Raw genomic sequence first — 17,142 nt, 5'->3', positions numbered from 1 at the left:
CTGGGCCCAGTCTCTCACCTGTAAAATGGGAAGAGTCATAGTACCTGCCTCATAGCGACAGAGAAGATTGAAGAAGACAGTGTCAGGCCAAGCTCTTAAGATAGGTTAGTTATTGTTCTTATTCTTCCAGCTCCAGTCCTCTCTCAGCATCTAAGCATCTTCTTGTCCATCCTTTTTCTTTCAGCGTCTAGGTGTTTTATCCTTCCATCCATCAATTCCACCTAAGATACACTCACATATACCAATCACATGGACCATTAAAAAAAAAAACAAAACAGGTTAAGAAAAAAAAAATTCTCTTTTGCTTGCTGCCAAATTTATTAAGGTAATGTTCCTTTGCCATTTTTCATAAATGTCCCTGAAGATCTGAAATTATTGAACAGTGGAAACTTTCTGGAAAATCCACGTGTGGCAGCAGAGTGCTCCCTCCCACCTGGAGTCCTGTGTCCCTACCCCCACCAGCTTCGTCAGTAATTCTGAGGGATATATTCTTCCTGTCTTCTGTCCCAAGTCACTGGGCAGCTCCCTGGGCCCCTGAACACTGCTCTCAGCTCCTCTTCTACCTTCAGCAAAGTTCAGGAGCTGGCCTGCTGCCGTGGAAAGCTCCTGTTTTCTCCATAGCTCTTCCTCACCTTGACCACTTCCTGGGCACGTCAGGGGTTGGGAAGGGAGGGCAATGTGTGGTGAGATCAGGAGCTGGGCTTGGGCACATCCTAAGGAAGGCGGGGTGCCTGCTCTGCCCCGGATGGTGCCAGTCCCTGGTCTGCCTCTCCAGGGTCCTGCCTGACTTGAGCTTGGAACTGCCCCGGGGATGATCCCCCTTGCAGCCCAGTCCACCTGCCTCCAGCTCCAGAGCGCCCACCTAGAGTCCGCTAGCTGGCCTCTATATTGAACAGCTCTTGCGGTGGCCCCTCTCCCTCGCTCTTCTTCGAGGTGACGCCATTCTCCTGCCGCCAAGGGCCCCAGGACCCAGTCAGCCGCCCCAGCAATCCCTGGAAGTCAGCTTGGAACCCAGATGATGAGAAATAGTAGACGAGGGGGTCGAAGCAGGAATTCAGGGTGCTGAGGAGCAGCACGTAACTTCTCCACGTGGGGCTTTCACCCTGGATGTAGCCCACGATGTGGGACACGTTGTAGGGCCCAAAGCAGACGAGGAAGTTGAGCAACGTGGCGGCCGCCAGCCCTGCCACTCTCTTCCGACGGCGATGGCTTGCTCCACTCCCGAGTATGCAGACCAGTCGGCTGTAGCAGTAGCTGCTGATAAACAGGGGCACCCCAAAGAGGACCACTGCCATCTCTAGCCGGACAGGCAGGAGAAGGGCCAGCTGATCCTCCCGGAACTCCAGGTAGCAGGTCCCGTTGATACCCTGGCTGGGGGAGGAGTCCCCTGAGAATTCGATGACGTAGACCACGCTGCAGTGAGCAGCGGCCAGGAGCCAGCAGGCCCCACTGACCAGGCCAGCCTGCCCCGGCCTCGGCCGAGCCTTGTACCAAAGTGGGTAGGCCACGCTCAGGAAGCGCTCTGTGCTCACAGCTGCCAGGAAGAGGGACGTGAGATAGATGGTGGTGAAGAAGAGGAACCTGGAGAAGGGGCAGAAGACGAAGGGCAGGGACCAGTGCATGGCACTGGCCGCCTCCACCATGCGGAACGGCAGGAAGAGCAACAGGACCAGGTCCGAGAGGGTGAGGTTTAGCAAGAGCACGTCCACGGCCACCGGGCGGCGCCGCAGCTTGCCCACGAAGATCACCAGGGCCATCAGGTTGAGGGGGAGCCCCACGAGGAAGGTGAAGAGGTACACGGAGAAGAAGAGCCAGTGGTTGCCGAGGAAGAAGGAGCGGTCTGGGCTGGTCATGGCCACTAGTGAGAGAGAGAGAGAGAGAGAGAGGGACAGAGATGGCAGCCCAGGTGGGGGTCTCGCACCATCTGCTTCCCAGCTGTCGGCCGGGAACACCCCCACCCCCAATCCCTCACGCTTTCCAGCAGGGAAAAGCCTGCCTCTCTTCCTGGTCACACCCGGGCTCCTGCCCCTTCCCTGTCCCTCTCTTCCTGGTCGCCTCCTGTCTCCTGTTCCCTCTCCCTGAGCGCCAAGATGCCCTCCACAGAGCCCCTAAGGACCCCATGCTCACCTGCTGCTTTGAGACCCTGAGGGTCTGCCGCTCAACACCTTGCTGGCTCCTCCAGATCAAGTCCGGTGAGCTATTATCTGGCAGAAGTGATAAAAACCTGGCAGTGCCCATGACGTCACTCGCTGGAGAGCAACGGCACAAAAGATGCCTTTAGCTCCGTTAGCAGCGCCGCCGGGCCAGTATGCAAAATGAGGAACAAATTCCACGACTGCCTGCACGCCTTGCTCCTCCGTGGCCTCGCAGGGGATGTGCAGGCTTTGTCTTCTCCCTGACCCTCCACTTGAATTTTATCTGCTCCTCTAGAATGGCACTCCTCCAGTTTGCCTTGTAAGGGCAGGAAGTGTGACACAGCCATTCAGAGCCTGGGCTCTGGATCCAGGCTGGGGTTCAGTGCTAGCCCTGTCACTTGCTAGCTTCATGATTTGGGGCCAGTGACTTAAGCCCTCTGTGCCTCTGCTTTCTCATCCATATAGAACAGGATCATCAGTCTCATAGGCTTATTGTGTAAAGTGTTAGTTAATAACCTGTCAAAGGCTAAGTTAAGTGTGGTGAGCACTGAACAGATGTCAGTTGCCCTCACCCCACTTCCTGCAGTGGACTTGTCTCTGGGCTGATAGTAATATTAATGTTGGCGGAGATGATGGAAACAAGTACCTTTTAGGGGCCACATAATGCATAGCAGGGGCTTCCCTGGTGGCTCAGTGGTGAAGAATCTGCCTGCCAAGCAGGAGATGCAGGTTTGATCCCTGAGTGGGGAAGATCCCCTGGAGAAGGGAATGGCAGCCCCCTCCAGTATTCTTGCCCGGAGAATCCCCATGGACAGAGGAGCCTGGTGGGCCACAGTGCATGAAGTCGCCAATAGTCGGACACAGCTGAGTGACTGACACTAACTATTGACTTAAGAGAAATGAAAGCATATATCCACACAGAGACTTGCTCATAAATGTTCATAAGAATATTAGTCATAATAACCAAAAAGTGGAAACATTACCTGGTGTCCATCAGCTAGTGAGTGGATAAACCATGTGGCATAGCCAGACAGTGGAATACTATTTGGCAACAAAAAGGAGGGAAATACCCGGGCATGCTGTAGCGTGGATGCCCCTAAAAACGTTGTGCTGGGTGAGACAAGCCAGACATAGAAGACCATGTAGGTTTCCATTTTTATGAAATGCCCAGAGTAGGCAGATCTGTAGAGACAGAAAGTAGATGACTGGTTGCCTGGGGACTGAGAGTGGAAGTGGGTTAACTGTAAGTGAGCATGAGAGTTATTCCATTGTTATAAAAAAATGTCCTAGATTGCTTGATAGTGATAGTTGCACCCCTTGGTAAATGTACTAAAAATCACAGGATGGTACACTTAAAATATTATGATATGTAAATTTTATCTCAAATAAGCTGTTAGAAACCGGGCAGAGAACCAAACAAAGTTTTTGCTGTTGTGGGGCTTACATTTGGTGGGAGGGGATGTCCTTGAGAGGGACTGAGGAGGAGGACAATAATAAAGACACAAATAATACAGAGGCCAAGAGCCCCCAGAGGAAACAGTGCAAGCACAGGTAATGGGGGTACACAGGTGGGCCTTCCGGGGCCACTGGTAGCAGGTTCACGGCACAAGGGGAGAGGATAACCAGAGGATGCTGGGGGCGGGCTCTGCGGGGCTGCGGGGAGGAGCTGAAATCTCCCCTAGGTGGAAGAGGTACCAGTAACCGGAAGAGGTGGCCCAGCAGCAGCACGTCCTCTGGTGCAGTGGGAGGGAGCGTAGTTGTCACTTTATGGGAGGGTCACCTGTGCTGGAGTTCAGGCTTTGACCAAGATTCTCTGGTGTCCCCACTGCACAGACAGCAAACTTGTCTCTGGCTTCAGTGGAGCCTCTGACCAGTGACTTCACTTCTCTGGCCTGTTTCCATATTTGTTTGCTATTGCTGTTGTTTAGTCGCTAAGTCATGTTGAACTCTTTGCAACCTCATGGACTGTAGCCCACCAGGCTGCTCTGTCCATGGGGTTGTCCAGGCAAGAGTACTGGAGTGGGCTGCCATTGCCTACTCCATGGGGTTTTCCCGACCCAGGGATTACCTGCGTCTCCTGAATTGGCATGCAGACTCTTTACCACTGAGCCACCATGAAAGCCCTCCATCTTTATAAACAGGGGTAATAAAACTGTCTTTGGAGGGCTGTTACAAGCATTCACTCACTCAGCAAATGTTTACTGCAAGCCTACTATGTGCTTGGCTCTCTTCTAATTGCTGGGGTTATATCAGCAAATGAAACAAGAATTCTTGCCCTTGTAGACATTTGTTTTTCTTGGCCACACAATGCAGCATGCAAGATCTTAGTTCCCTGACCAGGGAATCCAATGCATTCCCCTTGTAGTGAAAGCGCAGAGTCTTAACCTCTGGACCATTAGGGAAGTTCCCCCTTGTAGACATTTAAGCATGAAAAGATAACTTGTGTAAACCACAAGTGCAAGTCAGGCACGTAGCTACCAGTTTTTTTGCTTCTATGTGTTCACATCTTTGTCATCATTAGAGGAATAAGTCTGCTCCCTACACCTCGTCTCAGAGCAGACGCCCATGCGTGTGTCTCTCTCTACCCCTGTCCTCTGCCCACTCTCTCTTGGGTTCAGGGTGTTACCACTCACCTTCACAAAAGGGACCACAAAAAGAGGCATACCCCGATACCCCTAAGTTTTCCAGATGTACCCTGACCTTTTGGGGTCCTCCTCAAAACATCACTTTTTATGTCCACCGCTCCATTGCTGTAAGGCCTTGGGCAAATTTCTTAATTCCAAGAAATGAAGATGATGATCATACCTGGTTCCAGGACCAGAGCAAACTCCTGCAGCGCCTTAGTGCAAATTAGGAAAAGGCACTCCCTGCGGAGCACAGCCTTGCACCAGGGAGCGTGCACTGCCCGACAAAGTGGGTAGTGTCTTTGTTCAAATTAGAGTAAGTCACTCCTTCTCCTGGGTGGGAGCAGCCCCACACCAGGCTCGTGGCTTGGTGAGCAAAGCGCAGTCTAGAACTCAGTCGGCGTTTGCCCCTGTGCCTGACTCCCTTGTGCAGTGAGCTGCCTGCTCATCTGTACAGCAGCTGCACGGCTAAATCAAAGGACTGTGGGAGGATGAAATGAGACAACGCTTGCAAAACTCTTGACATGGTGACTGTCACGTATATTTGTTTGCGACTATTTCCGGTGCTGCTAGTATTTTCCCTTCTCCTTGCCCAAGCATCTGTTGCCTACCAGCTTCCTGTTCACAGTTCTAATGCTGCCCCCTTGTGAACCCTAGAGGGCATCACAGTGTCATGGTCTTGCCTCCTGCTTCTTCTTGAGAAATTTAAATGTACGTTCCTAGGAAATGATTTTGGAGTAACATCTCCCCAAGGGCACCATCAGAGTGGCAGTGCTTCTGGCTTAGAAGCAAACGTCCTCCTCCTCCACATGGCACGCTGGCAGTCGAGGCAGTCAGGATTCGAGGAGACGAGAGACAGGGGAGGTGGGAAGTCCTGTGTGCCCAGGGCAGCTTACCTTCCTCTTGCCATCCGGCTCCAGGCCTCCATCCTTCTCTCTGACTGCAATACTCTCTTCTAGGCTCAGTTCTCCCCACAAATGGCTCCAGGGATGCTCCCAGGTGAGGCCGCCCCGCCGTTCCTTGAAAGTGGCCCTCGCCAGGAGCCTGGAGAAGCAGCCAGGCTCTCCTGCTCCCTGCCCCTTTTCCCCCAGCAGCAGCTACTGTTTCTGGGTTGCCCCTGTTTTTGTTTTTGCCACACAGACTGTCCCCCGGCCAGGGCGCCCTCCCAAGTAGCCGGTCACCAAAGGGTTGAGCACCACGCTCCAAGCACCTGTGATAAGCCCAAGCTGCCGCCACTGGCCTCCGATATTGGGGTGCAGGAAGCCAGCCACGTTGGAGGCATTGTAGGGTCCTAAGCAGAGCAGCAGCGTGAGCAGGGCCCCCCCGGCCACCCAGGCCGCCTTTAGCTTCCGTCTGTGGCTCAGGCCCGAGCGGGCCAGTGCCCGGAGGCAGCCCACGTAGCAGAAGGCCGTGATGACCAGTGGCAGAAAGAAGAGCAGAAGCGAGATGCTGAAGCGAGCAGGGCCCGCCGATGCCGGGTCCCAGGCCTCCAGGCAGATCGGAGAGCCATTGACTGGCGTGCTGATGCCCAGGGAGCTGGTGGAATTGCCCAGCCAGCCCCCTGGGGCCTCCAGCCCAAAGACCAGCCCCAGGTGACAGAGGACGATGGCCCATATGGCCACACATACACCCCAGGAGTAGAGCGGCCTCCGGGCAGCTTGGTAGCCCAAGGGGAAGGCAGCTCCGAGGTAGCGGCCAACACTCAGGGCGGCCAGGAAGCCCCCGCCCGCATAGAGCGGAGCGAAGTGGACCAGGGCAAAGGCAGGGCAGAGGGGGGCCGGCAGGGGCCAGGCGCCCCCAGCCAGGGCCTCCACCGCCTTCAGGGGCAGAGATGTCGCCAGCAGGAGATCAGAGCAGCCCAGGTGGAGGGCATAGACCAGGCTGGGGGTGAGGCGCAGCCGGGCGTGGGACACGGCGCCCGCGATGGCCAGGGTGTTGAGTGGAAAGCCCAGCACGAAGGCAGCCACATAGAGAGCAAAGGAGAGCTGCGGGGGCAGGTCCATGGGACCCCTTGTTGCCCCACTCCCTGATCTCAGATCTCCCGGGACCAGGGAATGGGGGCTCCTGGAGTCACAGACTGGTCTCAGCACCGCTCAGGGCACTAGACGCCATCTAGTGAGACTGGTAGAGAGATGGATGCCCCATAGAGGGAGGTGGCAGCTCTTTAGCAGTCTAGCCTGGATTTGAGCAGGGACCACTCGCTGTCAGCCCTCCGCTTTCTCTCCACCACGTGCCCCCTTAAAATGGAGCGAGCGATCGCTGGTAACAGGGGGGAGATGGAACACAGGTGAGCAGGTCCCAGGAGAGGCAAGACCTCCTGATTCCTGAGCCTCTGGGAAAACAAAGGGTGGAGAGAGTTCAGAACCAGAGTTAAGCCCGAGAGGATGTTTTTCTCAAGAGAGGAATCTAGACTCCTGTGTTCATGCCCCTTTCCCAATTCCCTGGAAAGAGAGGGCCCTGTGCCCCCTAGCAGGCAGTGTGGGTCAGGTGGCAACTCCCAGTTGAGGGAAGGAGAAGTCAGGGTATGGGGAAGGTGAAGACTGTGGCCAGGGGCAGGAGAAGAGGGTCACCTGAGGAGAGTCCAGGGGTAAGCCAAGTCCCCTCGGTGTAGGGGAATGACTTTAGCTGACTTCAGGGGTTCCCCCTGAGCGGGGGCATCTGGGGTTCTGGACAATCATTCTTGCAGGGATCTGGGGAATCATTTTTATGGGGAGAGAAGCCACAGAAAGAGGGACTCACCTCCTGGTGCTGCCAGATGTCTGAGGCTCAGGAGTCCCCCGAGGGAGGGCGGCCAGGACGGGCAGTGAGCCGGAAGGGAGGGAAGGGCGGGGTAGCAGGGCCATTAGCCTGAAGCACTCACAGCCTGGATGAGCAGCTAATGGACCATCTCTGAAGGAGGTGAGGGTCCAGGGTGATGCGAACACAGGAAGGGGAGAGGTTTGAGGTGTGGGCTTTCGTTGGGTGGAGGGAGGCATGCCTGGCCAGCACCTTTAAAGAGCAGGGTGGGTGGGGTACAACCAGCACCCAGTTTTATTCCGCCCCACCCCCAACAGTCTGTTTGAACCTGCCCTGGGGGCTAAGTCTTCTCTACTCTTGGACGGGCTCGTGGGCAGGGCCAGGCTCACTCTCAGAGACTAAAACAGTCCTTCTGGTCACCATAGTACCTCCACTTGGCACGCAGTAGGTGGGGCAATGTGGGGTCATGAGATCACCATGCCTAGCTGGAGCTTCCGCTCTCCGCGTACCTGATAACAGGCCTTGGGCTCCCCCGTCCTCCTTCTCCTCTCCCCTCTGGCCTGATGACTGTGGCTGGGTTTTTTCATATTTATATTTATTTTTTCTACATTTATTTGGCTGTGCTGGATTTTAGTTGCAGCATGTGGGATCAAGTTCCCTGACCAGGGTTTGAACCTGGGTCCCCTGCATTGGGAGCACGGAGTCTTAGCCACTGGACCACCAGGGAATCCCCCGACAGTGGTTACTGACCCTCCCCATGTCAGCAGGCATAGGAGGAGGAGAGACCAGGAACAGGCACAGTTGAGATGGATGGCACCGAAGTACTGGCCGGTGGTCTGCCCTGCCCCTCTCTGAGCTGCACTGATGGCAGAGGGGACCCCTCCTGGGGGCACTTGTAGGGATGCTGGGTGGCACGTGCCTCCATTTGGCTGCTTACCTTTCGTCTCAGCCTCTGGGAACTCGGTCGTTCACCTCCCTGTTGGTGTCATCCTCCCTATATGCCTGCTTAGTCATTTCAGTCGTGTCCAACTCTTCACAACCCCATGGACTGTAGCCTGCCAGGCTCCTCTGTCTATGGGATTCTCCAGGCAAGAACACTGGAACGGGGAACTTCCTGACCCGGGGGTCGGACTCGCATCTCACTGCATCTCCTGTGTTATAGATGGGCTCTTTAACCCACTGAGCCACCTGGGAAGCCCCATCCTCCCTAAGTGAGATTTAAATGGCCCCAGGCTGTCTCCGCGGTCCTGTCTCTCTGTCTCTGACTAAACAGGTGTCTGTCTATCCATCTGTCTCTCTCCTGCGTGAGACTGACAATACGGCCTCTCTGGACTTCAGCTTTCTTGGGCGTGTGTGTTGGTCACCACGCCACTATGTCCTCCCCGAATTCCACGTCACCCTGAATAAGCTTCTCCGAGTGGCTCCCTGGAAGTGCTGCCCATCAGGCTTCAAGTGCGGGCAGCATGAGATTCCCAGCGGATCCACAGCTCCCTCCAAAGAAATGGTCATATCTCCCTTTGAATCTCAGGTTCTCCATCACCTCCCTTCCAAGTCCTGCATATGTCATCCAGCACCTCCCCTGGGATACAGAAGAACTCACTACCTGCTGTTTAGGGTTTTGTCTTTTGGAAACACTCAGAAATGGACAGGGCTGGGGAAAAACCTCGAGGAAAGTGCCATTTTACCTGTTGTGATGCGTGTTTGGGAGATGAACAAAGCTGGGTGCCAAGGGAGACAGCGGGTTTTCAAGCTCTTCTCCGCTGGCTCTCCCACCTTGCAGTTCAGGTGTCTGCCAAGCATCACAGAGAAGCCCTTGGTCCCTGCATCCTGTGGGCTCTGCCTCTGCTCCAGCCCTTCTGCTGTCATTGTGTGTTGTTTATTCTGAGCACCTGAAACTCTGCGACATCAGATTTGCCAACTCCTCTGCTAAAATGTACGGCTTCCCTGGTGGCTCAGTGGTAAAGAATCTTCCTGCCAATGCAGGAGATGCAGGTTCCATCCCTGGGTCAGGAAGACCTCCTGGAGAAGGAAATGGCAACCCACTCCAGTATTCTTGCCTGGAGAATCCCATGGACAGAGGAGCCTGGCGAGCTATAGTTCATGGGGTCCCCAAAGAGTCAGACACGGCTTAGCGACTAACTGCTAGAATGTTGGCCAGTGAGGGCGAAGCTAGCTGTCTGGTCTGTCCACTGCTTGTTGCATACACAGCAGGGACTCACTGAGTCGGATGAATGGTCTATTGTCTGGGCTCCGGGAGGACGGTGAGGTCTGGGGCTGGATGCGGGGCTGCGTGTGTTCCTGCCGCAGGGCTGCCCAGTCTCTGCTGAGCACATCTCAGTGGGGCCTCATGACAGCTACATCTCCTGGGCAATTGGTCATGAAGTAGGTTGATATCAGCAGCCAGGCATGGGGACAGGATGGAAGTCACCAGCTGGTTGCCAGGGAACCCCGTGCCAGGCCTCCTCAGGCTGCCTCCAGCCCCTTGGGCGTCTAAAACCCTCTGGGCAGCTAGACCAGAGACTCCTAAGTTAGGACCATGCTCTATCTTTTTTTTGGTATCCCAATAACTGGTTCTGTGATAAATGGTTGAATGGGTTCAGTGATTCTGGTTCCCAAGCCCTTCTCCTCTCATTTCAACAGTCCTCAAAGCCTTCTCTAAAAAAGCATATGGTGCTCACAAGAGGTTAACCGGAAGTTCCCTGGAAATCCAGTGGTTAAGACTCAGCACTTTCACTGTGAGGGCCCCAGAACTGAGATGCCCCAAGCCACATGGTGTGCCCAAAAAAGAAAGAAAAAAGGGGAAGAAGTCAAACTAGGGATAAAAAGTTCGACGGGGAAATCAGCGCCCCACTCCTCGGGTATCCCAAGGACAACCTTGCAGAGAGCACCTGGTGTTGGACAGTGGGGAATGTTGGGGGCAGGAAAGGAAAGTGATGTCTTCAGAACACCCATCACAGGCCAGGAATTTGCTGGACACCTTGATGATTGATGAACCATGCCTTCCTGCCCCGAAGGAGAATGGGCTTTGGCCCCTTGGGAGAAGTGGAACCGGTAGAGAGAGAACAGATGGAGAAGCAGAGGGCAAGTCAGCCAGGAAACGTACTAGAAAACGAGTGGGGGTAAACGAAGGTAGAAAGGGTGAGAGGTCCCTCCAGGTCTTCGAAAAGCCATGCAGCTGTGGGTTGCGAAAGAACTCAGCAGGGGCACTTTTTGAGAAGTGCTGTGAGCAATGAGTTGGCTTCCCCTTTTCACAGTCTTCAAGAGATGCAAATCAGATAGAAATTTGATTCTTAGGGACTTTTGGCTGCTGTGTTAGCCTTCTTATAATATGACATAAGACTCATTTCCTATCTCGAACCACCTGCATCTTCTTTTTAACAGATGAAGAAACTGAGGCTTAGAGAAGCCGGTGAACTCTGCCCAAGCTCACTTGGCTGGTCAAGTGGAAGAGTCGAGACCCAGACTCTGTCTTGTGATGCCAGTGGACTCTCGGCAACCAGGAGATGGGCTCTCCAGTCTGGTGGTTTGGTCATGACCTTTCCCTTCTTCCCAAGCCCCAGGATGCCTGCCCCACCTCCCTGTCCCCACTCGCACTCTGCAGACTGGAAATCACTCACTGGCTGCTTGATGCCATATCTGAGTCAGGTTTATTGTGCAGCTCTGTGTCTGTTACATGCGTATCCACATCGGTGTACATCTCAGACCCCGAGACCTCCAAGGACAGGGGCCACAGCAGCATAATCCTCTCTGTGGAATGCCTCCTAGAGGAGGAACTGGCCCAGGGCAGTGCCTCTCTCTACCTTGTTTATGTTCCTCATTTCCTGGGCTTTGTCCCGGAGGCAAAAATTAGGCATTATATTAGTGAGTGAAGTTATCAGAGCAGGGGTCGCTTGTCAAAGGAATGGGATGAGAGAGAAATAAAAATAATGACCAGCTGATCCCAGCGGGGACACAGCCATCTAGGGGATGGGGTTTGGGAGGGGGCAGATGGTGGCTCAGATGGTAAAGGTTTGGCCTGCAATGCAGCAGACCCGGATTCAATCCCTGGTTTGGGAAGATCCCCTGGAGAAGGGCATGGCAACCCACTCCAGTACTGTTGCCCGGAGAATCCCATGGACAGAGGAGCCTGGCAGGCTACTGTCCATGGGGTCACAGCTGGACATGACTGAGCGACTAACAGACCACACACACACAGGTGGTGACCGATGGCTGGGGAGGGCCAGGGGGAAGATTTGTGCAGTTCAGGGTAGGTATGTAGATGAGCCGCTGAGAGGAAAGGACCAGGAATGAACCCTTTGGCAGGTTACCAGTGCTAAGAAGGGAGACTGTGTCTGGGCCACGTACAAAGTTCTCTGCACCAGCTGGGCTGCAGCAACCTTGCATGCGTGTGTGCATGTGTATAACGCCCCAGCAGAGCAGCAGGGGCTGAGAAGGTTTTGGCCCATCAGTGCTTGAGGGTCACGTATTCCACTCCTTCCTGGGCCAGGGCCCGCTTCCCATTCCCAAAATGGACCAGCTCCGAGTAATGAATGCCCTCATCGTCTAGGACCTCCGGAGTCACGTTCTCATAGTCGGCCTGAGGAAGCCACAGTGTGGTGAGCAGCTTCCCACTGTCCACTCCCACTGTCCCTTCCCTCCTGGCTCCCCCTACCCCCACCCCAGGGTCCCAAGGGCCCAGGACGAAGCCCTCTTGTCTGGAAACTGGATGCAGTTGACCTCTCTAACTGGGAGGCGCCTGCCCAGGCTCTGACCATGCCAGGGCCTGGGCAGCCCTCCCCCTGCCCAGCCTCTGCCACCACGGAGCCCACCGGGTCCTTCCCATCTGGGACACAGGGACGAGGCCAGGTTCCCCCTCCCCCCGCCTCCCACAGCCCTGCCCTCTTACCACTTGACTGTTCTGCACCACAGCATAGGTGACCCTGTCGTCCCTGCTTGGGGGAATTTCCCGCATCTCTGAGCTCCCTGCGTCTCTGAGAGGGAAGGCAGATAGATAACCACAGGTGAAGACTTTTGCATGCAATTTGCTCCTTTTTCCAATTCCCCCAGCCCCTAAGAGCACCCCCAGCCTCTCAGCCCCTGTGTGTGATGCCCAGGGTTCATAGCAGGAGCTCAGGTGTCCACCGAGTGAACATATGTGTGTCTATTTTGTGAAGCCTCAACCTTGGTGAGGGAGACTGGCCCTTGCTTGAAGGCATAGATCCAGTTCCCTAGCCCATTCTCCAGGGGGTCGTTACAGAGCTGGAATGAGAAGATGAAGCAAAGAGGAAGGCAGGACAGGAGCCCTACCCCCATGTCCCTCCCAGGGCACGGGTGTCACCCCCTGGTACCTAAGTCTCTGCGTGTCAGTCTCGCCAAGAGGAAAGCTCAAGGTAGCATAGCTGACTGTATCTTCCATCACCGGGTTGTAGCACCCCAGGGAGTGGGGGCGTTCGGCTTGGGGGGTCCTTCTAGCCTGAGAGAAAGACAAAATTTCAGCTCTTATCACTCCTCTCCCCATCCTAACTCCCCCACCCACCCCCACAGTACTCTATCACCCATGTCCATTGCGTTTCTTTTTAAAGATTTTTTTTTTGATGTGGACCATTTTTTTAAAGCCTTTATTGAATTTGTTACAATATTGCTTTTGTCTTCTGTTTCGGTTTGTTGGTTCTGTGGCACGTGGAATCCTAGCTACCTGACCAAGGATGGAACCCAACATGCCCTGCATTGGAAGGCGAAGTCTTAACCACTGGACCGCCAGGAAAGTTCTTTTTTATTTGTTAATTGACACATAGTTGATTTTCCACTTTGCTTCTTTCTTGACTTCAAGACCTGCCCTGCATTCCCTCTTTCTGCCCTCCTACCTTTATATTCCTCACAAAGAAGCTCTGTCCACTGGAACTTTCCTGAAGGCCCTGCTGTCTCTGAATCCTCTTCCAACTGAGAAATAAAGATGTGATCAGGGAGGACGAAGGGCCTGGGGAGAGTGCCCTGAGGACCCAGCACGCTGGGGGCTGCAAGGCTGCGTGACCAGGGACCCACTCCCTGGGATGGGGGAGGCAAAGCAAAGGAGTCAGGTGGTAGGAGGCACTCACTTCCGCTGAAGCTTGACTCCCCAGATGGCCAGAAGGAAGATGGCCAGGCAGAACCCCACTCCCAAGGCCGCACGCCGGCTGATGGTGGCAGCACTGTCTGATGGAGAAGGGAGGTACGTCAGTTGACGACACAGCCTCAGCTGGGGAGCAGGCCTGCTCCACTCTTTGCCTGGGAGGTATCCTCGGCTTCTCTCTGAGAGGCCACTGTCCTTCTGGCCTGCAAAACTCCTCCGTGCCCCAGGCATGTGACTCAGAATAAGAGGGAGAAGCCAGCCCTGCCCTCTGGACATCTATCTCATTAGGAGGGAAGTGCAATCGGTTTTCAAGAGAAGCGCCTGCTTTGTGACAGACTCAGGCACACGAAGAGCACCCAACCCTCATAAATGGTACTGTCTCATCAGAAGGCCTCTTGAGTATGAGTGTGTGCTAAGTCGCTTCAGTTGTGTCCGACTCTTTGCGACCCCATGGACTGTAGCCCTCCAGGCTCCTCTGTCCATGCGATTCTCTAGGCAAGAATACTGGAGTGGGTTGCCATGCCCTCCTCCAGGGGATATTCCTGACCCTGCATTGGCAGGTGGGTTCTTTACCACTAGTGCCACCTGGGAAGCCCCAAGGGCCACTTGGCTTTACTTAAAATCACTTGTCCTTCAACCCAGCAAGTCCAGGCAGGAACCTAGCCTACCATTGTCCTTGTGGGTGTGCCCGGAGCAGGAGACTGTGCCCAGCCTTGAGGAGGGCACTGGGCACATAGTTTAGCAACATTGCACCCTGAGGAAAGGAGGCAGGTCTCAGGGTGTCTGTGGAGGGGAGGCCTAGGGAACGTGGTATTAAGTTACTTTTCCGAATGACACAGTGAGGTTGGCTCCCTTTAGCACCAGCTTTACATGGTGATGGTCCTCTACGTTTAAAGTCCTGGCTTCGGTCACTAATCTGAGAAAAACACAATAAGTAAATATTCCCCCCTATGTTTCCAGACTCTTCAGACACCTGTTTATGCACAAATCTAGAACAATCTCCAAGTGCCTTTATTACATGGAAAGTGAAAGTGTTAGCCGCTCAGTCGTGTCCGACTTTTTGCAACCCCACAGACTGTAGCCTACCAGGCTCCTCTGTCCATGGAATTCTCCAGGCAGAAGTACTGGAGTGGGTTGCCATTCCCTTCTCCCCGGGGGTCTTCCCGACCCAGGGATCAAACCCTGGTCTTCAGCACTGTAGGCAGATTCTTTACCATCTAAGCCACTAGGGAAGCCCCCATTACGTGAAGAAAGGAAAATTCAAGGCAATGTGTGAGCTCTTCCAAAGTCTAAGTAACAAAGAAGGGTGTATGGACCCAGGTCTCTAGAGGCCTATTGTGCATGAACAGAATATTTCTGCAAGGAGACATACCCAGCCAACAGCAAAAGCCTTGAGGGAGGAGAGGAGGCAGAGTTCTCAGGGAGCAAGAAAGAAGTGACTGTCCTTCCACTGTTTACCCTTCCATGCTGTTTCTTTTCTTTCTTTTTTTTTTTTTCTTTTTACCATGTACTTACATTGTCTTAAAGGAAAAAAACACTGCTAAAAAAAAAATCAAAAGATAGAAACAAGCAGCCTTTCAAGTGTTAGACAAAGAGGGAGAGGCAGAGAGAGGGAGCCAAGAGGCGCTCAGGGTGTCTGGAAGGAGGGAGGCAGGCAGAGAGGGAGTCCTCCTTGAGTCTGGAGAGACTGAGCAGGAGAAGGAAGGTGGAAGAGCTGTGTGTGGAGCAGGGGCCTCTGAGCGCAGGGTTCCCCAAACCCTCGCCCGCCCCCTGCAGGAGAGGGAGGGTGCACAGGGCAGGATCAGGGATGTGATCTGAACACACAGCAGCACAGCCGAGGAGAAAGCCCCAGGAGTGGCCAGGGCCAGAGAAGAAGCAGGGGGCCTTACAGTAGACAGTGAGGGTGGTCGGGGGCGACTGGCTCTGGCCCAGATGGTTGGTCCCCCGGCACCAGTAGCTGCCTGCGTGCTGCAGCTTCACCGGCTCCAACCTCAGCGTCTGGCCGTAATGGTGGAGGTCTTGGTTATTCCCATCAAACCAGTTGTAGTGGGAGGTGGGAGGGTTGGCGTCGCTCTCGCAGGTCAGGACTGCCGTCTTCCCCTCCACCACGCCATCTTTTGGGCTGATGGACACACGCAGCCTTCTGGGAGCATCTGCAGGATGAGCAAAGTCAGGATTCAGGTCACTGGTCCTCTGCCCATCTCTGCCATCTGCCTCCAGCTCCAGCCACTCACACATCACTCGGAGCTCGCGGGCCTCAGATGAGGTCTGTCCTATGGAGTTGTTGACCAAGCAGTGGTAGGTTCCCGAATCTTCTGGAGAGATGGGGTCAAAGGTAAGTGTCTTCCCTGCCTTCAGAAGAAGGCTTCCATCTTTCTTCCAGAAGACATGGATGTCCGCGGGACGGCTACTTGAGAACTCACACTGGAGGAGGATCCGCTTCCCAGATCGAATCTCTGTATGAGGGCTGATCTGGATGCTGACGTCCTTGGGGGCATCTGGAAAGCAAGGGCCTCAGGCTGACCTCTGAGATCCCTTGCCCTCCTCCTGTCCCCAAGACTCCCTCTCCCCTTGGCTCCGAGGCCTGACTCTCATCCCTCAGTTCTCTGTGAGGACTGTGGTCCAGGCTTCGGGCTCCTCACTCTTAGAACCCCGTTATCCCGGCTGGGCCACCCCCCAGTTCCCGCGGGCCTGGGGCACTCACAGAGGACGTTCAGGTTGACGGAGGGAGACCACGAACACCACTGGTTACAGGCTTCGCATTTGACTGGCTGTGCGTCCCAGGCGACTTTTCGAATCGTCAGCTTCTGTGATGTCTGGTCCTGGGAGCCTGGACTGTTCCAGTTATATCGAGTAACTGTGGGGTTACTGGAATTGAAGGTGCAGGACAGGGTCACACTGTCTCCTTCTCGAATTGGTGTGGGGCTTTGAATCACCGTGGTGACCCCCTTGGGGGGATCTGGGAGAAAACCAGAGAGATGGATGAAGAAAAGATAGCTACCTCTAATATCAGTATTCCTTCCAGCTTCCTCTCTGCTCTCCCCATGCCCTGCATTGACACAGTTTGTCAGTTAGCTGAGGGAAGGCTTGTGCTTCCCGCTTGCCCTGGCCATTTGGCCTGATAGTGGTTTGAGATAGGATGTTGCAGTGGTTAAGAGAACAGCTCTGGGCAGAGTACGTACGTATGGTGCTGAGCAAGGAGGGGCTGCTGTTTGCGGATCTCTGCATGGGTCTGGGGGCTGTCAAGGCTTGGTCATATAGCAAGGGCGTTCATTCAAATGAGAAAAAGCATAGCTCTGGAGCCAGACTGCTGGATCCTGCCACTTGGAGGCTGCAGACCTCAGTTTACTCATCTGTCAAATGGGGTCCTGTGAGTAGCTAACCTTGTGGAACCATTGTGAAGACGGAGTGAGAGGAGGCCATTAGAGCCCCATGGCAAGTGGTAAACACATTGCTGCCACTAATGTAAACCATATCCGTTGTCTAGATTCCAGGATTTGGGTATCCAGCGTATTTGAAGGAAATGGCAACCCACTCCAGTATCCTTGGCCTGGAAAAT

The 17,142-nt window shown here is 54.4% G+C and overlaps 3 protein-coding genes and 1 non-coding gene across 13 annotated transcripts in view; all 4 read right to left on the bottom strand.

The window, feature by feature from the left end:
* Window positions 1–299: 299 nt before the first annotated feature.
* FFAR3 (free fatty acid receptor 3) lies at window positions 300–2,504 on the bottom strand. The gene is made up of 2 exons (XM_069550607.1): window positions 2,128–2,504; window positions 300–1,858 (listed from the first exon to the last, which is right to left on the bottom strand). The coding sequence occupies exon 2, from the start codon at window positions 1,851–1,853 to the stop codon at window positions 873–875; it is 981 nt and encodes a 326-aa protein (XP_069406708.1). The 5' UTR covers window positions 1,854–1,858; window positions 2,128–2,504; the 3' UTR covers window positions 300–872.
* A 3,352-nt stretch (window positions 2,505–5,856) lies between these two features.
* Window positions 5,857–6,762, bottom strand: FFAR1 (free fatty acid receptor 1). The gene has a single exon (XM_069552405.1). It carries the CDS (start codon window positions 6,760–6,762, stop codon window positions 5,857–5,859), a length of 906 nt encoding a protein of 301 aa, XP_069408506.1.
* Window positions 6,763–8,149: 1,387 nt separating this feature from the next.
* Window positions 8,150–8,222, bottom strand: TRNAG-CCC (transfer RNA glycine (anticodon CCC)). Its single transcript has one exon. It is a non-coding gene; the product is annotated as a tRNA-Gly (tRNA).
* Window positions 8,223–11,123: 2,901 nt separating this feature from the next.
* CD22 (CD22 molecule) overlaps window positions 11,124–17,142 on the bottom strand; it is a 30,928-nt gene continuing 24,909 nt past the window's right edge. For all 10 annotated transcript variants that reach the window (XM_069550365.1, XM_069550371.1, XM_069550369.1 and 7 more), the window contains 8 exons: window positions 16,288–16,542; window positions 15,818–16,081; window positions 15,473–15,736; window positions 13,570–13,666; window positions 13,339–13,414; window positions 12,823–12,947; window positions 12,381–12,465; window positions 11,124–12,071 (listed from right to left, as the gene is read on the bottom strand). In XM_069550365.1, the coding sequence (XP_069406466.1) occupies window positions 11,940–12,071; window positions 12,381–12,465; window positions 12,823–12,947; window positions 13,339–13,414; window positions 13,570–13,666; window positions 15,473–15,736; window positions 15,818–16,081; window positions 16,288–16,542 (1,298 nt within the window). In that variant the 3' untranslated portion in view covers window positions 11,124–11,939. The remainder of the gene's footprint in view (window positions 12,072–12,380; window positions 12,466–12,822; window positions 12,948–13,338; window positions 13,415–13,569; window positions 13,667–15,472; window positions 15,737–15,817; window positions 16,082–16,287; window positions 16,543–17,142) is intronic.

The sequence above is a fragment of the Ovis canadensis genome, chromosome 14 (assembly GCF_042477335.2).
Source record: "Ovis canadensis isolate MfBH-ARS-UI-01 breed Bighorn chromosome 14, ARS-UI_OviCan_v2, whole genome shotgun sequence".
NCBI classification, from domain to species: domain Eukaryota; kingdom Metazoa; phylum Chordata; class Mammalia; order Artiodactyla; family Bovidae; genus Ovis; species Ovis canadensis.
This window is presented reverse-complemented; position numbering and strand designations above follow the sequence as displayed.

Coding starts and splice junctions, on each gene's coding strand:
- FFAR3 (XM_069550607.1), bottom strand. CDS start 1,853: ATGACCAGCCCAGACCGCTCCTTCTTCCTCGGCAACCACTGGCTCTTC.
- FFAR1 (XM_069552405.1), bottom strand. CDS start 6,762: ATGGACCTGCCCCCGCAGCTCTCCTTTGCTCTCTATGTGGCTGCCTTC.